General features: G+C 41.6%; 3 protein-coding genes across 7 annotated transcripts in view; 2 read left to right on the plus strand and 1 right to left on the minus strand.

Moving 5' to 3' along the window:
* plekha1b (pleckstrin homology domain containing, family A (phosphoinositide binding specific) member 1b) overlaps positions 1–7,023 on the minus strand; it is a 28,711-nt gene extending 21,688 nt beyond the window's left edge. For 4 of the 5 annotated variants that reach the window (XR_005447065.1, XM_038735926.1, XM_038735929.1 and 1 more), the window contains exons 1-2: positions 6,937–7,023; positions 1,336–1,521 (exon numbers count right to left, since the gene is read on the minus strand). Coding sequence is in view for 4 of the 5 variants with exons in the window: in XM_038735926.1 (XP_038591854.1) it covers positions 1,336–1,476 (141 nt within the window). In the remaining variant the exon portion in view is untranslated. Of the gene's footprint in view, positions 1–1,335; positions 1,522–6,627; positions 6,838–6,936 lie in introns of those variants that run through there. The other variant, XM_038735927.1, reaches the window with a different exon arrangement.
* A 6,175-nt stretch (positions 7,024–13,198) lies between these two features.
* Positions 13,199–15,561, plus strand: LOC119915461 (tripartite motif-containing protein 35-like). Its single transcript, XM_038734995.1, has one exon. It carries the CDS (start codon positions 13,606–13,608, stop codon positions 15,010–15,012), a length of 1,407 nt encoding a protein of 468 aa, XP_038590923.1. The 5' UTR covers positions 13,199–13,605; the 3' UTR covers positions 15,013–15,561.
* Positions 15,562–17,610: 2,049 nt separating this feature from the next.
* The window catches only part of LOC119915530 (wings apart-like protein homolog), a 33,939-nt gene continuing 32,232 nt past the window's right edge, over positions 17,611–19,317 (plus strand). The window contains exons 1-2 of the mRNA XM_038735087.1: positions 17,611–17,938; positions 18,687–19,192. Of these exons, the coding sequence (XP_038591015.1) occupies positions 18,709–19,192 (484 nt within the window). The 5' untranslated portion in view covers positions 17,611–17,938; positions 18,687–18,708. The remainder of the gene's footprint in view (positions 17,939–18,686; positions 19,193–19,317) is intronic.

A 19,317-nucleotide genomic window follows, 5' to 3' on the forward strand; every position in this document is an offset into this window, starting at 1 on the left:
TTTGTTAAGGCCTTGTATAGGTCACACTGCAAACACCACACCTTCCTCTGGTTACATATCTTCTGCCTCACTACTGGTTTATTCTTTTTACTGTAAAGAGCACTGAGACTTGTGTGACTATGCAGTTTACAGAGAAGAGGACAGTTCACCTCAGTTCACATTAAAGATCAACTTAATCAGAGAGCAGAGACAAGCTAAATAGTTAGAGGCAGAGCATCACAGTGAGCATTTAGTTAACAACTCTTAATGCCAACAAGTCCAAAGAAAAGTGGGACAATGAACTGATTGTGTGTGTGTGTGTATCAAGATATACACTGATCAGCCATAACATTATGACCACCTGGTCTACTGTGTGTTCTGACACTTTTCTTCACCTTTCGCTCCCCCACATGCATCAATGAGCCTCGGCCGCCCATGACCCTGTCATCAGTTCACCGCTTTTCTTTGTGTGTGTTCAATGTTCACCTGCTGCCCAAAATATCCCACCCACTGACATGTGCTGTGGTAATGAGATAATCAGTGTTATTTGATTGTTGGTGGTCATAATGTTCTGGCTGATCAGTGTATCTGTATACTGCATATATCTGATCTGTGGAACTCCATCCAAAAACTATAAAATGAGCCTCACTGTTGCGCTGGGTCACATGTTCCTTCATCACCATGAACACGCACACTGTAGTTTATTCTGACTCAGTCCCACGCACGCCGTCCTGCTGCCCCAAATACTCACTAGAGCGCCAAATGTGGATTAATCCACCGATGAAAATAGTCCCCAACAGATGCACTATTTCCTCCTGTTTGACCAGCTGTTTTGGAAAATTACTGAGCATTTAAAAAAAATATCTATTTGTGACCATCGTGTGAGATTTATGTCTTCAGTAGGAGACAAGGGACGAGGGGCTGATTGGTTTCTCAGGTTTCTGAGAGTCTGCAACTAAAATGCATATAAATAATAATAATAAATATTAATACAGAGTTGATTGTCTTGTGCATTTGAGAGTTGACTTTGACTTGAAAATATAAAAAGGCAACTAAACGGATGATTATTTCCCAGAAGCAAGTGGATTTTCATAGTAAACTGGAATAAACTAACTGATAGTGTGCAGCGAACATGTTTTTTGAACTTTAAAATGATGCGTCACATTAATTTCCTTATTAAAAGTACAAATAAATAAATGCATCAGCACCAGAATCAGCATCATGGTACCAGAGCACTACATAAAGACACACATACTCATGTGGATTCGATGTTGTCATCGTTGGTCACATGGGAGTAGGTGTTCTCAATCACGTGTATCATATTTATCTGCACACACCATCCACACACAGTCTCACCTGAGGGTTGTCCATGTACCACAGCAGGTTGCCCTGCTGAGTGTCCAGGATGAAGTATCGCCGCAGGAACTTGCCGCTGCTCTCAATCTCCTCGATGTCCAGAAAACCGCAGATGCGATTTTGTCGGTCCACGTAAGGCATCGCAACCCCGACCAGCTCAGCCCACCCTGGGGCATCACAGGAACGCTGCCAGGAGGCGGGACAGATCGACATTTAATGTTACCTCAGGTTAAAGCTGCAGTGAGGTTGTATGCTTGTAATAAAGTTAGTTTAATGCACTGCTGTCAGAAAATATTCTGATGGTGACACATGTTGTCCTGCTGGCACTGTACCCATTCCTGCACAAATTTATATGCATGAACACCCACAAAAAATTAACAGTCCGCTAATATTGAGGGACAGAAAATAGCTGTGCAAATGAATCGTCAACATTTATTATTAATCTTTTGTTTGTGTGGATATGGTAATTGGTCTGTACTCAGCACCTTTCTAGTCTTCTGACCACAGTAAGTGCTTTTCTCAATGTCACATTAACCTGTTTTATACACATTCATACACTGATGTCAGAGGATAAAGTGCCAACTGCTCATCAGAGACAGAAATGAACGTTTCACATGCCAATGGAGCAATTTGGGTTCATTCAGTATCTTGCCCAAGGACTCTTGGGACATGCAGACTGGAGGAGCCGTGGGGTTCTAACCACCAATCTTCCAATCTGTGGGCAACCCGCTTAACCCTCTGAGCCACAACCGCCCTATAAAGCATAGATTGGAAGCAGAGGGAAAGCCCGGCTCTTATTGTTGTATCTCTTCAACAAATTGATAATGAAGGACTGTTTCACATGATCACAGTAAAGAATGTGTCCGGTGTTGGATACGCATCCATCAACCTACAGATGCTTTTTCATTTCCCCAGTATCTCCAGGCAAAGGAAACACTCTTGTGGACTCTTCTAGAGGAAGTGATAATGTGAGTAACTGTTGCAGTCATGACTGAGATCTATTTCAAGATCAAATTACCAGATATTACTGCTGTCTGCCAGTTTTGGCGATGGGCCATAATCACTGAGAGAAGTAACATGTTCCTCTAGCTAATGCTGTAAAATATGTGGTTGGATTGTAATTTCATGTAACGTTATTCTCCAGCGCTGTGTTTTGGCTTTGTTACGTGGACAGAAAAATGTGCCGGTTACGTTCGGGAGACAGCTGATGAATATTATTGGCATTAAAACTGTACAGCATGGAAGCTCAGATCAGACAGCTTAACTTCACATTTTCCAGCCCTGGTGGAAAACATTTATTTTTTCTGCAAACAGCGTTATGATAAGACACTGGCTTACATTTCCATGTTATCTGTCAGTGGCCAAGATCATGCCTGCACTAGATGTTCTTCATTAACTTATGGATGTTAGTCCAGATGAGCCAACCCTCCCAAGATGTAGGCCTAACAAAATGCATGGTTACAGTTCAGTAATATTATATAATACAGGAGTATTCGCCCTTCCAACTGAGCCAATCGCGCCTCAGAGATCAAGATGTATTTAACAACCTTATCTGGCAACCTGTGCTTTAGCTGCCGATGGCTGGACGGATGCAAACACTGTTTTAACAAAAAAAACACCAACACGTTACTTTTCGTGAAATCACAAATTGCTGTTTTTACACGTCGGTTCATTAAGACAGCTCTGGAGTGTATGCTAAGCTAGGCTAACCACGTTCCTCACATGAAATTTCTATAGATATTTTCATCTCTCTCTCAGAAAGAAAGCAAAAACAAAACACGTGTCTCTAAATGCTGAACTGCTCTTTTAACACAAAGTAAATCATGTTTAACATTAGCTGGAGTCTCTGACATCAGCAGGCTCTTGGTGTCCTCCCCGGTGATGCCCGGTGATGCTAGTTTTGGGGGCTTTTGCTTTCCCTCTGGTCTTCAGCAGATGACACAGATGATTGAGATGTTGTGAGTGAGGCGAGAAACATGCACTGTCCCAAACTCCGGGGAGAATTTAGAGTCACGACAATGAAACAATATCTCCAATAATATTTTCTGACTGCTCTGTGTTGGAGAGGTTTGACTAATATGCGAGTGAGAAACTGTCCGGGCTGCTGAGCTTCATGCCTTTTAAAACCTTCAGCTCCCTCTCAGACAAAACGTGTTGCAACTAGCAGGCTAAACCGCCTACAAACACGATTCAAAAACTTGGGGGAGGATTTGAATGCAGCCTCTTTCTCTACTTCAACTTTCCGTTTGAAGCTTTTCTTGCTTTCTTTTTTTTTTTAAAACATGCTATGTTGCAGAACAGGAATGTCCTTTTCTGTGTGTGTAAAACCACAAATATTTAGTGTTAGATGGCATGCAGTACGTCACTGCTTCCCGACAAACAATGAAGGCACTAACACACACGTAGCATGTTTGACTGACAGTTTCCTTTGAGGTTGTCACTTGAGGTTGTGTGTGTGTGTGTGTGTGTGTGTGTGTGTGTGTGTGTGTGTGTGTGTGTGTGTGTGAGCTATGGTTTATTGCTGTTAATCTCTGCAAACTTTAACTGGCACACTTGAAATCAATGGCTGTGTGCAGACTTTCAGTGGGTGTCTTCACACTGTCGACAGCAGGGGAGTAGTCTCTGGGTGTCAAACCTCAATTCTACTTTTATTTTACTATTATTTGACTCGGGTTCCACCAGCTATTCATAAATCCATCACTGTGTGTGTGTGTGTGTGTGTGTGTGTGTGTGTGTGTGTGTGTGGTTCTTTGTAACTATTGGTGTTGTGATGGTCCTTCGTCACAATGAGCTAGTTTCAAACTAGTAATTTACAAAATTCGGTTTGACATTTTTGGTTCTGCGCTTAATCGCGTTCTTTCCGAGAGTTAGATGAGAGGATCGACACCAGCCTGCAGCCGGTCAGCTAAGCTTAAGAAACTTCTAGCCTGGCTCTGATAGACTCATCTGAAGTGATACCCAGCGCTCATCCTCATCTGTGATTCTGGATATTGTGGGCAACCTGATTTATCTTGTGTTGATGGAGGCAACTCAACATCTAGTTCTGAATCGGGTGTGTGTACTGCCACATGTGGTCTGGTTGAACAGCCATGGTTTCTGTCATGGTATGATGAAATAGGGAGAAACCGGTTCCAAGTTGGAACCGTTACCAAATTTCCAAGAACGCTAGCATTTCGATTCTGCTTATCAGTTCATAGCTTTTTTGCATATTTCTGCTGTGAGCATTTTACAGTCTATAACAGAGCTGGAGAAGTCCCTTGGATGAGGGACGAAACGTCTGCCAGTATCTTCAACCAAGTCCAGTTGCTCTTGACTTTAACCTTCGTTGGATACAGTCTATAAACGTTGCCTCATTTGTTACGTCAACAAAGCATGAAGAAGATAATCCTTCTGTTTCCAGTCTTGAACCGTGGCGGGCCGCAGCTCCAAAGTTTGGCTTAGCTTCACTAAAACAGAGAACGCCACAGCAAAATGCACCAGCTGCAGTAAGGAGGTTTGGTGCGAGGGAGGAAGCAGCTCCAACATGACGAGTTTCCTTCAACACGGCGTGAATCTGAAGGAACGCTTCACCGCGTTCACCGTGTCACGCTCTCCCAGCTACACTGACAGTAGCAACGTCTCAGGTAGAAAACACAGGTGAGCTGATTTTCACCTTTTATACTGAAGGGGAACGAATGATGTCTACAGATGATTCAATATAGATTTTTCCTTAGAGACGAGTCCCTAGAGACGCCCCTCTAGTCCAGAGACTCCTTTCAGCCATGAAGGGGAAGAGGAGCGAGGAGGAAGAGGGTGAAGATCACCGAGCGCTGACAAGATCTGCGGTGAAGGAACCAGAACCGAGACTTGACAAGAACCGAGATTCGGTAAGTAGAATCGGAACTGATCGATACCCAACCCTGCTGTGCAGCCAGCAACAGGCTACGGCGAGACAATCAGAGCCGTTGGCTAACGAGTAGTGATTCTTTCATTAATGCCCCCCCTCAAACAGACACAACCAGCTGGATCCTGCAGAGCAAAAGGAACGTGGATGATCCGGTGGTACTCGAGCACTGGCCTTGATGCGTGTACACTCGTTACACATGGGAAAAAAGGTAACAATGGAGAAAAGGGAGATCTGGATGCAACTGCCATGTTTTAAAAGGCCATTGTTGTGACTTCTGCATCTGTTTCCCTCGTTGGCTTGGCTCTCATTGGCCGTTTACTCCCACACACTGCAGGACACATGGTGATTGCATCAAACATGGAGGCCGGCTGATTCTGATCAACCAAGCTTGAAGTTTATTACGTTATTTTCTAAGGATTACCCAAAAATCCCTTTTAATTTAACTTCAGTTATATCTTCTGTAAATTATAAGTGTTTCTTTGCACTGCCTGATAACTATGGGGAATAGTGTGTCCTTAAATTGTAATTTTTTACTTACAAACTTACAGAAGAAACCTCAGTTCTACTTATTATTTGGTTTTGGTTCCACCAGCTATTTGTATATCGTGTGTAATTCTTTGTAACTTCTGTAGTTATGATGTCCTACGTCACAATGAGCTAGTTTCAAACTAGTAATTTACTAAATTGGGTTTGAAATTTTTGATGAGGTGCCTAATCGTGTTCTTTTCGAAAGTCAGATGAGAAGATCAAACTGTGATTCTGGATATTGTGGAACCAACTAACAAACTCACAGAAGTCATATTTTTAAATATTTAGTCTGATGATCTGAAAATGATCTGATCTGCCTTGAAAACCCAGTTTGTGCAAAACATACAGTATACTGTGGTATACTCGCATAATGTAAAATATTACAGCTCTCCTCCAGTGGATGGTTATTTACAGGTGAGTGTGGAGGACTGGGAAGCCAGTGAGTTGTGGTTTCCCACCAATAGACCTGCTTTTTCTTACAATCCAAAACTAAACTGCACATTTATTATAGGAAACCTTTAAAACGTCCTGCAGCTACTGAAACAAAACGGCATGACTGAGATCAGTATATAAACTCACCATGTATGACAGCAAGGCAACACTTATTTTCATTATTGATTAATCTACCAGGTATTTTCCTGACAAAACACCATTTCAGAATAAGAGACACGCTTTAAAGTCTATAATATAATATCAACAGGATGGTGAGTGTAAAACAAACATACAAGAGCCCAAACTCTTCAATCAATCACAGGCACCACTACAGATTTCTATGGGGAGATAAGGAGATCTGAAATGCATTAAAGCGTGCAACTCACTACTGAGCAACACAGACACACAATGAAGATGACTGGAAATCTCATTGAATTAACTGTTACCGTGCATTACACTCCTGTCGCCGTTAGCTTTCATTTAGATGTCATCCACGTACACAGCGTCACATCTACACAAGCATAGCATCCATTTAAACGGGCATCGGTGCACGATTCCTCCCTGTGGAGATCAAACTGTTGTCCCAGGCCTAAACACATCGACCGAGCTCCTCTCCCGCCTCCATTAGCCGTCTGATCGACACTTTCAACTTAGTAATTATTATTTTCATAAATGATATGAGGCCGCGTACAGCGCAGTCTGCCGTGGGGCGGCACACGGGCTGTAATCGCTGCGGATTGGGGGTTCGTACTTACACAGTTCGGCTCAGTCCGAGTCCAGTGTGGCAGCTGTCAGGACCCAGCGCAAAGTTACACGCAAGAAGAGCGTTCAACCGCTTCCGGTTCTAGCTTTAAAAATAAAAGCGTTTTCCGATAACGGCGCTACTTCCGTGTGGACTTCGAAGTAAAACACCAACATGTTTCGGATTTGAAAGAAAAATGTTTAACTGCTACACGAAGAAAGTGGTAATATGTCACGCCTAAAAAGATAAAAGGATTAAGCTATAGCTAATATGAACATATTTAACACCTAACACAATAAAGGTTGATCATACTAAAAGACAAAAAACAAAGAAACAAAAACAGTGGGTCAGTCTCAACAACAGCACACACACACACACACACACACACACCAAGCCAAACTGTCAGACCATATAACAAACATGGTACAATAGCAACAACATACATTTTTGGCAGACATGTGCAAAAAACAATATTGCTGGGACAGAAAGAAACAACAGATGTTTATCTGATCTAAACAATAATGAACCAGTGTCAAAGTTTAAAAAGTGTAAAAATTACAATCTGCCTTTTCACAATCAGTTCTGAGCAGCGATCTGTGGAGACTGCAGGAATTTGATGGTACTGCCTAGAAATAGTCTGGTGCAAAACCATCCACAGATTAAACAAATGGGATATAACGTGTTAACTAGTGATTTTTAGAGGAGCTGGTGAGCTGATTTTGCTGCCTTTTGACAGAGCCTGTCGTTTCCCCCTGTTTTCAGTTTTTATGCTTAGCTAAGCTAACCAGCTGCTGGCTATAGTTTTATATCTAACAGAGAAAAATGAGAGTAGCGTTGATGTTCTCATCTAATTCTCCACCAGAAAGCAAATCAATGTATTTTACTAAATTAAAGTGTGAAAATCTAAATATTTGACTCACAAATTTTCAGAGAATTTTGCTTGTGACCACTTAAAACAAACAATGTCTTCTTCTGACACATCATCGCCAGTTGCATGTTGTTTTTCCATGGGTTATGATCAGGGGGCAACGTTTGCCTCAACCGCTTTTATTTTACAAGCAAATACATGTCCTCACGGCCTTACTGTTTAAAACTCGCAGATTTTTAACCAATCTACTACAAGGCGTTTTTAACCTCTTAATCTCTTTACAAAGGATGATGGTAAATGCAGTCTCTACCTGTGCTTCCTTCCAAAAGGATGTCAGCGGCAGGTCAGTTGAAGGGAAAGCGTTCAGTTAACTTCAAAATATAACATGACAGGAAATATTCTCACCGACATTGTACTTTTGAGGCCTAGAGTATGTTGATTTTAAAAAACAGTGTGTTGTTGTAAATCTGCATACATGGTGACACTTTTTTCTTATTGGAGGGAACAATTTATCTAGAAATCTGCAAAGCAAGCATACCTTCAGAGAAGGAAGCAGCATCTGATACCGCATTTCAAAACTAGGGGACTTCCCACGAGCTGTAACTCACCTTATGTGTTTCTGATGAAAGATTTTTTTTTTTAAAAAACAACAACTTTCAGAGCAGAAAAAACTGACTGACAGGTAAAAACAGGTCAGGCTATGTTCACAGGCTGCACCTTGTGATCAGGTTCTGTGAATTCTCAGTCTTTTCTCCTCCAGTTCTGTTCAGGCTGTTCGGTTGAGAGCCTTCTCAGACACACTGTGACAGACATGCTGAGATAAAGTTCTGAATCAGTTTTGTTTTGAATTAAAGCTAACCTAACATGTCGATAAGAAAAAACATTTAAAACCCATTTCCCAGGTTCCAACTAAAGAATATTTATATATTTATCGTGCAGAGGATGAAACCAAGCCCCTTTCAAACCAAGTATTTATTGTTTGAATTCTCAAATCCATGAATCTAAAATGGCATTTACAGTTTGTTGTCCTTCCTTTGTCAAATCTTCGGTACATAGGACATCTCACAGGTGTTTTATACAGGAAAAAGCTGTGTTGATTGCACAAGCTTAAACATTTCAAATTTATGTTATAATTTCTCAGCATTATTTTTCTGTTATCGCTGTATACAATGCACACAATAATCAAATGCTCATCTTTAATTCCAACACACATAGACCCTTTGTCTGTCTGTGAGTCCTAATATAATGTTTGCATCACTGTACAGGTGTTCTGTCATGTCCACATTTGTGAAATCACTATTTAAGAAAGTCAAACATCCCTTCCTCTAGAATGTAATAACAACAAGTCAAGGGTAAGTGGAAAGGAGGTGAGAAGGGAGGGGGAGAAGAAAAAGTAAACACAACAGAAAAACAGAAGGCAAAGGGAGATGAGAGCTAAAACAAGAAAAAAAGGGAAGACATGAAGGAAGCAGAGATAGTTTATGTGTAAATTCTGACATCTGGTGGTGACAGATAAAAATAACACAGCACAGGAAACCCTAAAACTGTTCTCACTAGAGTCTTCTGCTCACAATATTCTCAATCTAGTTCCCAATAAAGAATAATCAGTATGAAGTCACATGTAAGGGGACATGCCTGGTGAGTTACGTGGAATGGAAAATGTAAGCAAAGAGCAGAAAATGTAGAAATGTGAATGGTGGGAAAGCTGTTGTCCAACGTTGTTACTGCCTCATTATGGACAATGGAAAGTGCCATCAGACAACAGTGCAGCAGTTCAGGAGATGTTCCAAGAACATTAAAGGTATCCCTGCCTTAGGCCTAGTCCACACGTACACAAGTATGTTTATAAACTGAGTTTTTCCTCCTTTGTTTAAAAATGATTTAACCCTAACCCTAAAGCAATATTGGCCAATCAGAAACCTGAACACAACTTTTTCCGGTAGGCTTCCAGCAATGGTGCATTGAGGAAGGGTGAATGAAATGTGTGGACTGACAGCGAAGTGGACTTATTCTTCAATATCATACTCGAATATAAAGTTAGGAAAACAAAAACATTAGAACGAGCACTGTTTTGGCCACGTCCGCCAAAATGTCGGCCCATGTAAAAAAAAAAAAAAGGAGATAACGACACGTACTGTTGTTTCACATGACACGATAATGAGGTCTGACAAGGGGGAATATTACAGTAGATCAGGGCCCTTACTCAAATTTATATCTTCATGACTATAGTGGTTTTCCACTAAAGGTACCTTAGAGTCAGTATCTCAGAATTCTGTACATATTGGACAATTTGCTCCTCATAATTTATGTTCAATGCCAATGTTCAGTGCCATTGCAGATGGATGTAGTGACATGGAAATGTGTAGTGAGTTCAACTTTCATTTAGGACACCAGAGTTCACATTGTGCTACAGACCTGAAACTGTATTCACTATCTGTCCCTAAACTTAATCGAAGTTTCTTAACCTTAACCGGGCGTTCTAGTTGTTTAACCCCAAACATACTTTAACCACAATTTATTTGCCATTGTCACAATCTTGCCCTATAACATAGTTGCCATGTGCAGATATTGAAGGAAGCAAAATATTAATAATTTGGGGTTTTGCAGAATGGTCTTGTTCAGCAGTAGTCTGAAGGCATGGTCACGTTAGTCTTCCCTTCAACTATATCAGCCCACACTCAGTTGGAAAAACCTTCCACTTCACTATGTAAAATACATAATACTTCTTACATTGTCACTAAATGTTGAATGTAAATCTGCCTTTAAAGAGACTGGGCTGTTTTTGCAGTAGCCTAGCCCTTATAGACTGTTGCACAATGATTGCCTAATTAACCGCCATGACATCTACATAAAATAGTGTTTAGGTCCATAGGACTACCCCTCTTGTATTTGTTCTAGTAGTCCTTCCTTCTATATGGGAGAATGCAAATATGCAAATATACACGGTGTCACGACAGCCAGTAACATTCACAAGTTTCTTTTGTACGCAGATGATGTTATTTTGTTCCTCACCAGCCACATCAAACGATTAAGGAGCCCTGAAGGATCATCTTGTTTTTATTTTGGGTCCCCCCCCCACTCTCTGATCCAAGTGAGTTGATTGGGGTGGTAAGTCTTTTGGCTTCCCTCTTCTCTGTCTTTGCCAGAGTTCATCATACAGCTGCTGTCTGCTGAATGTCAGAGGCCTAATTGTTTTTAAAGAAGGCACTGCCAGCACCAATGCCAGCCCCTGTGCCAGTCTATTCTTCAAAACTGTATGATCCCTGAACACTGCAGGTGCCACCAAGAAGCTCTGCCAGGCTCTCAACAACCAACCCCTGCTCAGGGTGCTTTTGCGTTCTTGCGAAACACTCAGATCTGTTCTTTATTGTCAGAATATTGAACCCTTCGTGTTACAGTAACATCAGTGTATGGGCTGGCAGGAAGGCTGGTGCTGGCACAGGGACCGCAGCATGCCACGCAGGGATTTCAGTCAGGCTCAGAGCTCCGCAGTAACAGGTTTTTGAGGTTTGAAGAAGGAAGGCTTGATGCCAGGATGACCTGACTGCCCTGAAGAAACAGACAACCATCGTGTCAACAAGCACTGGGATCATTTCAGGCCCTGTGGCAAATCATTTCCCCATCTCGCCTCAAAAACAGGGAGATGGAGACACATTTGTCCACAAAAACAGTAAAAAGTCTTTTTTCGTTTTGTAATGAATGTGTTACAACACAGAGTTGGACAATTTGAGGATCAATACTTTTACTACATGAGAAAACCACTTTGGCTGAAAATGTGTGTTGTGATGTGGCTGTAGATCCTTTCAGTAATTTAATTTTCCTTTGTACTGATGCATCTTAGCTTCATTTTGAACAGTTAGAGCTATTGTGCACACGAAAGAGGGAAATCAGGATGCTGAGGCGTCTGCAGCTAAAAAACTACATAACTTTCTACTTTTTATTTGGGATTTATGTTGTACTAGTGTTTGTGGTAGGAAAGAGGTTTGACTGTTAATATGTTATTAATCTATAATACAGCAACAATGTAATTTTCAGCCCAGATTAAGGCAATGGGAGAAGGGTTGGATCTATCACACGTGAACACTTGAGGGAGTGTCCCACTGACTCAAACTTAACCAAAGACGTCAGGCAAACATGGTCAGACAGATCCAGAGAGTTCGATCCAGCCAGCTAGAGTGTACAAGGTACCTGCAATTACTGCCACAGTACAGTGACACATATAGGCCATTAGTATGTTTATGAATAGATCTACTTATCCATCCATCCATCCATCCATCCATTATCTATTATCCCAGTTTACATTTGGCGAGAGGCGGGGTACACCCTAGACAGGTCACCAGTTCATCACAGGGCTGACACATAGAGACAGATGACCATTCATGCTCACATGGGCAATTTAGAGTAACCAACTGACCTATTAACCTGCACGTCTTTGGACTGTGGGAGGCAGCCAGAGTGCACAGACACGCCGACAACATGCAAACTCCACACAGAGAGGTCACAGCCAGCCTGCGGGTTCGGTTATAGATCTGGATTATTGAGATTAGATGTATAGATTAGATTACGTATCATGTAAATTCCATTTCTACAGTTTCTCAACTTGTAATATAACAGTATGTGAGATACAAGACTGTGTGTTTCTGGACTGTTCATACTACATAATATGTATAGAAATAGTAGCATGAGAAATTTAAGATGCAAAATCATGCAGAATCTCTTAGTATTCATAGACAGAGAGCGAGAGCGGTCAGAAGTGGATCAATTGATCATGAAGCCAGATGTAACTCTGTATTTAATTCTCAGGTTTTATAGCATTTTGTATGACAGCATGACTCTGAGTTTCTCTCTGCGCTCTGACTGACTTCTGGCCGAATGTGCACATTGGTTTTATTTGAATACACCTCAGAGACACAGTGAAATTTGTGTGTTTAGCTTCAGTAATTAAAGTTATGTACAGTAAAATGGAACATGCAAGTAGGTGTATTTATATTTAAATATAATTTAAAATATATTTAAGTTTTACAAGAAGAGACAAGATGGGGCTAATCATACTTATATGCAACCATGTTTCCTGGAAATTATACTTATTTGCAACAACAAACACATTTTGTTAGTCACATAATAATAAAGTTACCTTGTACCTTGTAAAATGTTTCATTTAGCAATACAATATCTGCTTGTAAAGATAGCATGGTTGAACTTTGCACTTGGCCGTGGTTAGGGAAAGAGCTTTGGTTAAGTATTTTAAAAAGTCCACATTGACTTGAGGAATGAGACAGAACCTGTTTACCCTGTTTTTAAGCCAAAACCGTGTGTTTTTTCTAAATTTAACCAAGGTGATGTTGTTACCTCAACCTAACTTCACGCAGGACTCAAGATTCACTTTGTTTCCCTCCAAAATGTAACTACCAAAAAACGTATAGTAGACTGTGTGTGCACCTGCAATTCAAAAAGTGCAATGTGAGACAGGTGCTGTGATCCTTAAGAGCTCCACCTTTTGTGTGACTCAAGGCAGACAAACAAGGAAACAGCCCAGGGCTTGTTAAACCTCCTTCCTGACAAGAAAGACAGAAATCCACAACAACATTCCCCTTCGGACCAACATCAGACATCCACCGACAAAGGAGAGCTTCAGGTGGGAGTGCTGGGACTGGAATACTACCACTCACACCAGCAGCTGACTCCACACACGGAATAAGAGTTTTAAAAAATCCCAGCTAGAACTGAAAGTAACTTTGAAGGAAGTTTCTCGGAGGAAGGAGTAGCACCATCTCCTGTCTGCCTTTCTGTGTTTTCAGCGTCACTCAGAGGACAATGGCTACTACCTCAGAGGAGGATTTCTGCTGTCCGGCCTGCCATGACATCTTTAAAGATCCTGTCCTCCTGTCATGTAGCCACAGCTTCTGTAAAGCCTGTCTGCAGAGCTGGTGGAGAGGGAAACATATCCTACAGTGTCCAGTTTGTCGAACAGAATCTCAGTGGAGTAATCCACCTCGCAACTTGGCGTTAAAGAATGTGTGCGAGTCGTTTTTGCGACAGAGAGGTCAAGGAACCTCATTGGGGTCTGTGGCGCTCTGTTGTCTGCACTCTGAGAAACTCAAACTGTTTTGTCTGGACCATCAGCAGCCAGTGTGTGTCGTCTGTCGAGATGCGAAAATACACACTGACCACAGCTTCAGGCCCATCGAGGAGGCCGCACAGGATCAAAGAGAGCAGCTCCAGAAATCCCTGAAACCCTTCCAGGACAAGTTAAAGGTGTTTGAGGAAGTTAAAGTGAACTTTAATCAAACAGCAGAACACATCAGGGTCCAGGCCCGACACACAGAGAGGCAGATTAAGGAAGCTTTTCTGAAGCTTCACAAGTTTCTACAAGAGGAAGAGGAGGCCAGGATGGCTGCACTGTGGGAGGAAGAGGAGCAGAAGAGACAGATGATGGAGGAGAAGTTTGAAGGTCTGAGCAGAAATATAGCAGCTCTTTCGGACACAGTCAGAGCCACAGGGAAGGATCTGAAATCTGACGACATATCATTCCTGAAGAACTACAAGGCTGCAGTTAAAAGAGTCCAGCAGTGCCCCCTACTCGATGATCCACAGCTGCCCTCAGGAGCTCTGATAGACGTGGCCAAACACCTGGGCAACCTGACCTTCAACATCTGGAATAAGATGAAGGACGTAGTCTCTTACAGTCCTGTGATTCTGGATCCAAACACTGCCAATCCAGAACTCATTCTGTCTGAAGATCTGACCAGTGTCAAACATGGAAAGAGACAGCAGCTTCCCGAAAACCCAGAGAGGTTTGAGTACTGGGATTCTGTCCTGGGCTCAGGATTTACCTCAGGGACTCACAGCTGGGATGTTGAGGTTGGAGACAACAAAGACTGGGAGCTGGGGGTGTTAACAGAGTCCATTTGTAGGCAGGGATTTGTGGGCTCTACAGTGTGGAGTGTAGACTTCAGTGATGTTGGATACAGAGCGTACTCCCCAACAGATAAATACACTGACCTCCCAGTCAGACAGAAGCTCCAGAGGATCAGAGTTCATCTGGACTGGGACAAAGGAGAGCTGTCCTTTTCTGATCCTGATTCTAACACTCACTTACACACCTTCACACACACTTTCACAGAGAAATTGTGCCCGTACCTTTGCACCAGGAATACATTCCCTCTGAAGATATCGCCGGTAAAGGTCTCTGTAACCGTGGGAAGTTCAGAGATCAGTTAGAGGACAAGACAATGATAGACTGTGTCAGTCTGGTGTGTGTTTCTTGTTTCAGTCTGTTTTCCCTGTTAGTTTGTAGTCTACTCTGTGCCTTTAGTGCTGTTCAGTCTGTTTCCTGTTTAGTTTGGTTTTGATCTGTGCCTGCCTTAGTTCCTGTTATGATCCCTGTGTTATAGTCGGTCGGTGTTTGTCTGTTTACATGGGGTTCTGTTTGTATGGGATAGATCCTTGTCTGGTATTTTGTAACATGTGTTCTGTCTGTTCCCCCAGTAATCCCTCTGCATGCCTGACTCTCAGTTTTCCCCTGCTGTCCCTCTGCCTGTCTCGTTAGTCCTGATCCCTGTCACCTGTGTTGCTCCTGCCTGCTCCTTAGTCCCTAGTGTTAAATGTTTGCTGTTTCTGTTCAGTCTCTGTCCGGTCATTGTCCTGTGTAGTGTGATGTATGTTCTGTCTGTTGTTGGAACTACCGTTTCAATCATTTTGGATTTACTAGTCTAGGCAACCTCTAAGCTTTATTACTTGTTTTGTTTGGATTAAAATCCCTGAATTTGACGTTGATTCTCTAGTGTCTTGTGTTTGGGCTCTCTCCTGTTTGCGCTCATCTGAATCCTGACAGATAGTGACTGCGTATCATTTCATGTTCACTTCTACAGTTTCTTAACTTTAAATTTAACAGTTATGCATTACGTGTGTGAGGATACATATGAGAAAGAACATTAGAAACAGGATTCCTGGCTGTTCATACTATGTAATATGTATAGAAATGGGTTACATGAGAAATTGAAAATGAAAATCTAGCATGCAACATTCATAGAACATGTGCAGAACATGCAAACTTCACACTGAAAAGTTCCTACCTGGCCGGCAGTAAACACAGACTAACATCTGAAGTCTGGAATAAAATCTCCCCACAGTGCTTTGTGTCTTCTTGTTTCCATTGAAATGAACTGGTCAGGAGACATGTGTATACAATGGACAGGAAAGATGGACTAGCAGCAGCTCTCACAGACAAAGTGGAATTCAAACTCAATTGCCCAATTTTTAAGTAGATCCAGCTAAAACATGTTTTTGTTCCTTGATATAACTGAGATGGACAAAATATTAGAAACACCTGTCAGTATTGCCTGTGCCTTAACCTTGTTACAGTACAGGTGCACCGTATACTTGGACTGGTTGTTGTTTGATCTCCCTTGTTTGATGTTGTTGCCTATTGATAATGTGAAGCCTGATAAAGGTTGGAACATTGATTTTTCAACAACCCTCCCTACTACCTTCTTTTTTTATCATGTTCATTTTATGGTGTATAAAGTTTTATATTTTCAGCAAAGAAATAACGCACAATTTACACTGTAACTCAGTTAAAGGTTTTATTTATTAATTTGTTTAAAAATAACCAAGGCATGTTTGGTTTGTATACAATGCAATGCTTTTTAAAATTAGTCAATTCATGACGATTAAGAACAAAAATTGGGTGTTAGTAAATCTACGTCTGTCAATAACTCGTTAAGCCATAATAATCAAGCAATTATACAACATTTCCCTTTTTTGGTCCTGCATTATAACTCTAAATTTAATATCCTAATATTCTAATTTGGGCGCTTGTCCCTTTCATATGATGGATATGCGAAGTCACAGAACAAACAATTGTTTTTATCAGTGTTTTATCTTCGTCTCAGAAACTCATTATCAGTAATGAAAAATCAGAAAGAGCTTTATTGCCAAGTAGTATTTTACACTTATGAAGAATTTGCTGAGGTGCTTCATGTAGACAAACATACAATTTACATAAATAAATGTAAAAATATATAGATGCAAGTTATAAAAGAAAAATAGAACTAATTGTAGAGAAACAACAATGTGGCAGATATTTAAATGTGCATTACTCTGGGTTTGTGTTGTGCAAACATATTACAGGGGGGTAGGATTTGTATAAAAGATACTGAACAATAATAACAACGAATATGTGCAATTACAAGGATAAATGTAATTTATTGAGTTTCTTTAGCTTTCGGTGAGAGTCAGGTCTCCAATTCTACTAATTCTAAATACAATCTATTTAGGAAAATCAATTAATAATTTCTTTTCTTTCTAATGGAGAGTGTAGAAGTGAGTATGCTCCTTAAAATTTTGTTTGTACATTTATTTCCTTTAAAATCAAGTTTGTTTATATAAACTGAAGGCAAGTGACTAACGTACTGCATATCATTTATGCCGCATTTGCTGTCAGTCATTTGAAATGGAACTTTTTACGAGTTTAATGGGAGCACCTGAACGCGACATTTGTAATGAAAAGATTGATGAAGCCACCAGTGTGAAGCTGGAATTACTATCATAAACACATCCGGACATGATTTTATAAAACAAAATAAGGCAAAAACATTACAACCTGCCAAAACAGAGCAAAACAATGTATGGACTTTATATATTAGCTCATATGTAGATGAAGGGGTCTGTATCAAACACACATTTGCAAATGCCATTTTATATATAACATGTCAATACTAGTTAAGGCCTTTAGGCTTCAGCCAGAATGCTCTCTCCGTATGTTCAATGTGTGCTTTTATTTTAAAAGGTCGACTACCTGTATCCGGTCACGTTCTGCTCTCTCCGGTTAACTTGACGTAGCGGGGGAGTCCAATGGAAGCCTTCGTCGCAAGCCGGAGGAAACAATCGAGTGCGATTTAGCTTGAAAATCGGAGTCGATATCGTTGTATCAAGCTATAAACTGAATCTTTTCTCAGCCGTGTGTGTCTGCGGTTCTCCACGTTGTGTTTCAACCCCGCTAATTTGCCGTTAACGGCGTCACTTGGGCCTTGTTTATACTGAGCAGCTTGGATCAGGGGAAGCAGGCCCGGTGTCCTGTGCGAGTTCAACGGCCGTTTGCGGGGCTGGAGTGTGTTTTGTGCGGATCTGCCCTTTAGCTCACCAAGTAAGTGGAAATACTGATAACAGACAATGTTCGTTTACCGATATAATCTGGTCTGTATTTGTATTTGTAGGTTGCGGCACGACACGATGTCAGGTTGTAGTTATTGTTAGCCGTTAGCTTCAGGCTAGCAGTTTACTGGAGTGACGGGTCCTCTGTTGATCTTTATGCCAATGCTAACGGCTAAAACTCGAGCTAACGTTAACAGTAACTTGAGTAAACGTGTTATATTTGTACGTAACAGGCATCTCGTAATTAACGATTGTCTAATCCAGTGGGGGGTTTGTTGTGTTCCCATGAATTCTTCTGCTAGCATCATCCCAGTGCTGATAGGAGTAAGTTAGCGCCATTAGCTCGGCTGGAAAGCTAATGTTAGCCTTGTTTGACAAACCAGCTGGCTGAGAAGAACGCAAGCTGTTGACTAGTAATTCGCACACCTAGCTGCGCTTCTTCTATTAAACTGACTTATAAATGAAATGAGATGAAATCAAGAAAAAAAACAAGCCGAATTTGTTGTTTGTTTGCGAACAGAAGCAGGACACTGATCTCCTGTGGAGTTTATTAAGTCCATGATTCTGCAAGTAGTTCATCAATTAAGCAGTGAACTTGACTGACACTGGCTAATGCTGTTCAGTTTGTAATCTTAAATAAAAACCCAATATATAGATCTTGAGGGGGAAATGACTGGGAGTCAAGATGTTCTTATAAACGTGTAAATTGTGTTCGGTTCTTTCTGCTTCTCTTGTTTCAGAGAATATGACCCAGATGCAACAATGACATCCAGATTCGGTAAAACCTACAGCCGCAAGGGAGGAGAGGGCATGTCCAAGTTTGACGAGGTTCTGTCCACTAAGAGAGGCACCCTTAGTACCAAATGGGGTGACACCACCTACAAGGCCAAGGTGGGCTCCAAGCGCATCGGCGCTCCCAAGAACGACTCTGTCCTGGAAGTGTACAAGAGGCCCCGTCCATCCGGAGATGGCTTGGAGGATCCGTTTGGATTTGACAGCGATGAGGAATCCAAGCCGGTGTCATCTCGCAGTGGCAGCAAGTCGTCACCCGCCAAGCCAGCCTCAGCAGAGCCTCCCCAAGCTGAAAGGCCGGGCATTTCTCTGGACACGGGGAGCAGGTCCAGCCTCCAGGGAGGATCCCACGCTTTGGCGTCCGCTCGAGGGGCATCATTGCTGGTCAACGACAGGAACCAGCCCAGCGTGATGGAGGACACAGCTCGGTTCTTCAACAGCAGTGCTAGCATAGGTAATACACAGACTTTGAAACCTTTAAGCTTGGGTAGTACATCTGGACCAGGACTTATTTATTTAATCTATTAAATAAAGCTCGGGTAGATGGTGTTGGACAAACTAGCAAACATGCGGCAAGAT

This window comes from Micropterus salmoides, unplaced genomic scaffold (assembly GCF_014851395.1).
Source record: "Micropterus salmoides isolate LMB-PRFRI ecotype aquatic unplaced genomic scaffold, ASM1485139v1 Ms_hic_scaffold_21, whole genome shotgun sequence".
Taxonomy (NCBI): Eukaryota; Metazoa; Chordata; class Actinopteri; order Centrarchiformes; family Centrarchidae; genus Micropterus; species Micropterus salmoides.